Source organism: Trichechus manatus, unplaced genomic scaffold, assembly GCF_000243295.1.
Source record: "Trichechus manatus latirostris isolate Lorelei unplaced genomic scaffold, TriManLat1.0 scaffold00045, whole genome shotgun sequence".
Classification (NCBI taxonomy): domain Eukaryota; kingdom Metazoa; phylum Chordata; class Mammalia; order Sirenia; family Trichechidae; genus Trichechus; species Trichechus manatus.
In genome coordinates this window covers 18365612-18368423 of record NW_004443981.1, presented here as the reverse complement: position 1 = coordinate 18368423, position 2812 = coordinate 18365612, and the positions used below count along the sequence as shown (strand labels likewise).

At 64.9% G+C, this 2812-nt stretch overlaps 1 protein-coding gene across 1 annotated transcript; it reads right to left on the bottom strand.

Annotated features, from left to right (window-relative positions):
* On the bottom strand, positions 1 to 1941 carry CRIP2 (cysteine rich protein 2; the record flags this gene model as incomplete). Its single annotated transcript, XM_004376816.1, has 7 exons — positions 1 to 68; positions 147 to 204; positions 613 to 707; positions 779 to 847; positions 927 to 1067; positions 1598 to 1655; positions 1843 to 1941. Coding segments are annotated over 7 exons (588 nt in total), but the record flags the coding sequence as incomplete, so codon positions are not given.
* Between the last annotated feature and the right edge of the window lie 871 nt (positions 1942 to 2812).

Sequence of the window (2812 nt, the reverse complement as noted above, 5' to 3'; positions counted from 1 at the left end):
CTAGGGCTGAGCTTTGCCTTCGGGGTCCCGGTCATAGATGTAGCTCCCCACAGCCCCGGTGTTCACGCCTGCAGAGATAGGCAGAGGTGATGGGGAGGGGCGCAGGGGGGACACCTGAACCCCGGGACCTCCTTAGGCACACTCACCCTTGGGTCCAAAGAGTATTCCGTAGCAGGGCTTGTGGCAGTAGGGCTGGCCATCATGCTAGGGTGTGGGAAGGACGGGGTGAGACAGGAGGTTCACTGACCCCTTCCTCCCTATGCCCCAGCTGCTTCCTCTTCCACTCAGAAAATGTCATCACACGACTGTCTCCCTCCCTGTGTGCCCTCAAGCCCCCAAGGCCACATCCAGGTCCACTCACCTGGGCCACGAGGCATCTAGGCGCCCGCGTGTTTCTGCTCCGGCCACCAGAGGGCAGCCCCCACCGCCTGGCCCAGGCGGCCCTGCCCTCCCAGCCTCCCCAGAACCGCGGGCACGCCCACTCCCACGGGTAAGCCCCGCCGCGAGCCCCTTCCTCCCCCCACCCCTACCCCGGCCCCACCTGGTCCTGTTCGCCCCCACCCGCGCCCCGCCCCTTCGTGCGCACCCTCCGACCCACCCACGCGCCCTCACCTCCGCGTGGCCGCCCGGCGTCAGCGTCTTCCCGCAGCGCTCACAGCGCAGGCACGGCCGGTGCCAGTCCTTGCCCAGAGACGTCACCTTCTCGGCTGGGAAGGGGAAGATGGTGAGGCCGAGCCACCAGAGGCTGGGCTGGGTGGCGGCGGGGCCTGTCACTCACCGAAGTAGACCCTCTTGTTGCAGCGAGGACACATGTTGGGTTCTCCGGTGAAAGTCGTGACGCTGGAAGCTGGGGGTGGGGGTCAGGTCAGGGCAAGTGGGAGGGGCAGAGGCTGCCCCAACACCCCCAGACACCCAACCCAGCCCACCTTTGCTGGGCCCCTTGGGGGGGCCGCTGGCCTTCCGCTCCTCCACCCGGGACACAGGGACCTCGATGGGGCCAGTGACCTGGGGCCCCTCAGCCGGGGGCTTCTCATAGATGTAGGAGCCTGCGCCTCCGATGTTCACACCTGTAGGGTATCAGACACAGGTAGGGTGGGTGGACAGAGGCCTGGCCATCACCCAGTCCCCACCCCAAATGTCTCAGAAAGTGGCCGTCCATGGCCCATCCTGCGGGGTCAGGATTCCCCCCCAGGGGCGGGTGGGCTGGGGGCAGATTTCCAAGAGAGGCATGGAGGGTGCCTGCTCTCAGGATGGAAAGGGCTGTCCAGGAGGGGCGCAGCATGGGCAGAGGCTCTGAGCAGGAAGGGGCTGGCTAGCCAGGGGATAGGGATCTGAGAGGGGATGGGAGGCTGAGGTGGTCTGGGTGTGAAGGGGGCAGCACCCAAGCTCCACCCTGGGACCTACACCCGATGCAGCCCCAAAAGCCCTAGCAGCACCCCCCGCCCCCCACTGGCTGCACCTGAGCCAGAGGTGGTCTCCGGTGTTGGTGGTGAATCAGCCCCACCCCCGCCCCAGGAGGGCCAGTTCCAGCACATGGGGTGGGGGCACAGCTCCCGGGCCAAGGCAAGTCCCAGAAGTGGGGGGGACTCATGCTCACCTTTGGGTCCAAACAGCGTGGCGTAGCAGGGCTTGTGGCAGAAGGGCTTCCCGTCATGCTAGACAGAGGGAGTGTGGGGGTGAGGCCTGGGCCCCACCTCTGGGCCTGTTCCCAAAGGCTCCTTAGGAACCCCTCCCTGCCTGAGGAAGGAGGGAGCCAGAGAGCTGCTCCCCCCTCCGCCTCGGCCTCTACTCCACCCGACCCCGGCCCCACCCCTGATCCACCTCCCCCAGGAGGGGGCTCACCTCGGCGTGGCCCCCCGGCGTCAGTGTCTTGCTGCAACGTTCACACTTGAGACAGAACTTGTGCCAATCTTTGCCCAGGGAGCTCACCTTCTCGGCTGGGGGGCGGGGGGAAGGTCAGGGCATGGCCAGCACCCACCTGGGAGCCCTGAGCACCACCCAGCCACTGCCTGCCTCTTCATGGGCAGGTGGCCTCCACAGCCCCCAGGGGCCCCCCCCTGTTAGCCCCAGCCATTCCACAGAGCAGCCTCAGCACTCTTTCCAAAGCTCCTGAGAGGCAGTTTGCCCGGCACCCCTACTACCGTTCTTTGAAGAAAAGCTAGTTAGCCTTTCTCAGGAGGCCTTGGCTGGCCGGCCCCAACCGCCAGGGCCCTGTCCATCCATCCCCCTTCTCTGGGCCTCGTAGGCACCTGCAAGCCCTGGAGTCAACATGTGTAGGGGGCTATGCCATTCGTTACTCCTTTCAACAGCAGCAGTGACAGGGCCTTGATCACGCCTGCTCCTCCCTCACATCTCTGCTTCTCCCACACCTGTCTCTCCTCACACCTCCCTCACACACCTGCTCCACTCACACTACTCTCTCCCACACCTGCCTCCCTCACATCTGTCCCTCATCACACCTCCCTCCCACACCTGCCTCCCTCACATCTGTCCCTTGTCACACCTCCCTCCCACACCTGCCTCCCTCACATCTGTCCCTCTCACACCTGCTGCTCCTGTCTCACACACCTGCCTCACACTCACATACCTGCTCCTGTCTCACACCTGTTTCTCACCCACCGGCCTCCCTCATATCTGTCCCTCGTCATACCTCCCTCACACACCTGCCTCCCTCACATCTGTCCCTCTCACATCTGCCTCACACTCACATACCTGCTCCTTCCTCACACCTGTTTCTCCCACACCTGCCACCCTCACATCTGTCCCTCCTCACACCTCCCTCACACACCTGCCACCCTCACATCTGTCCCTC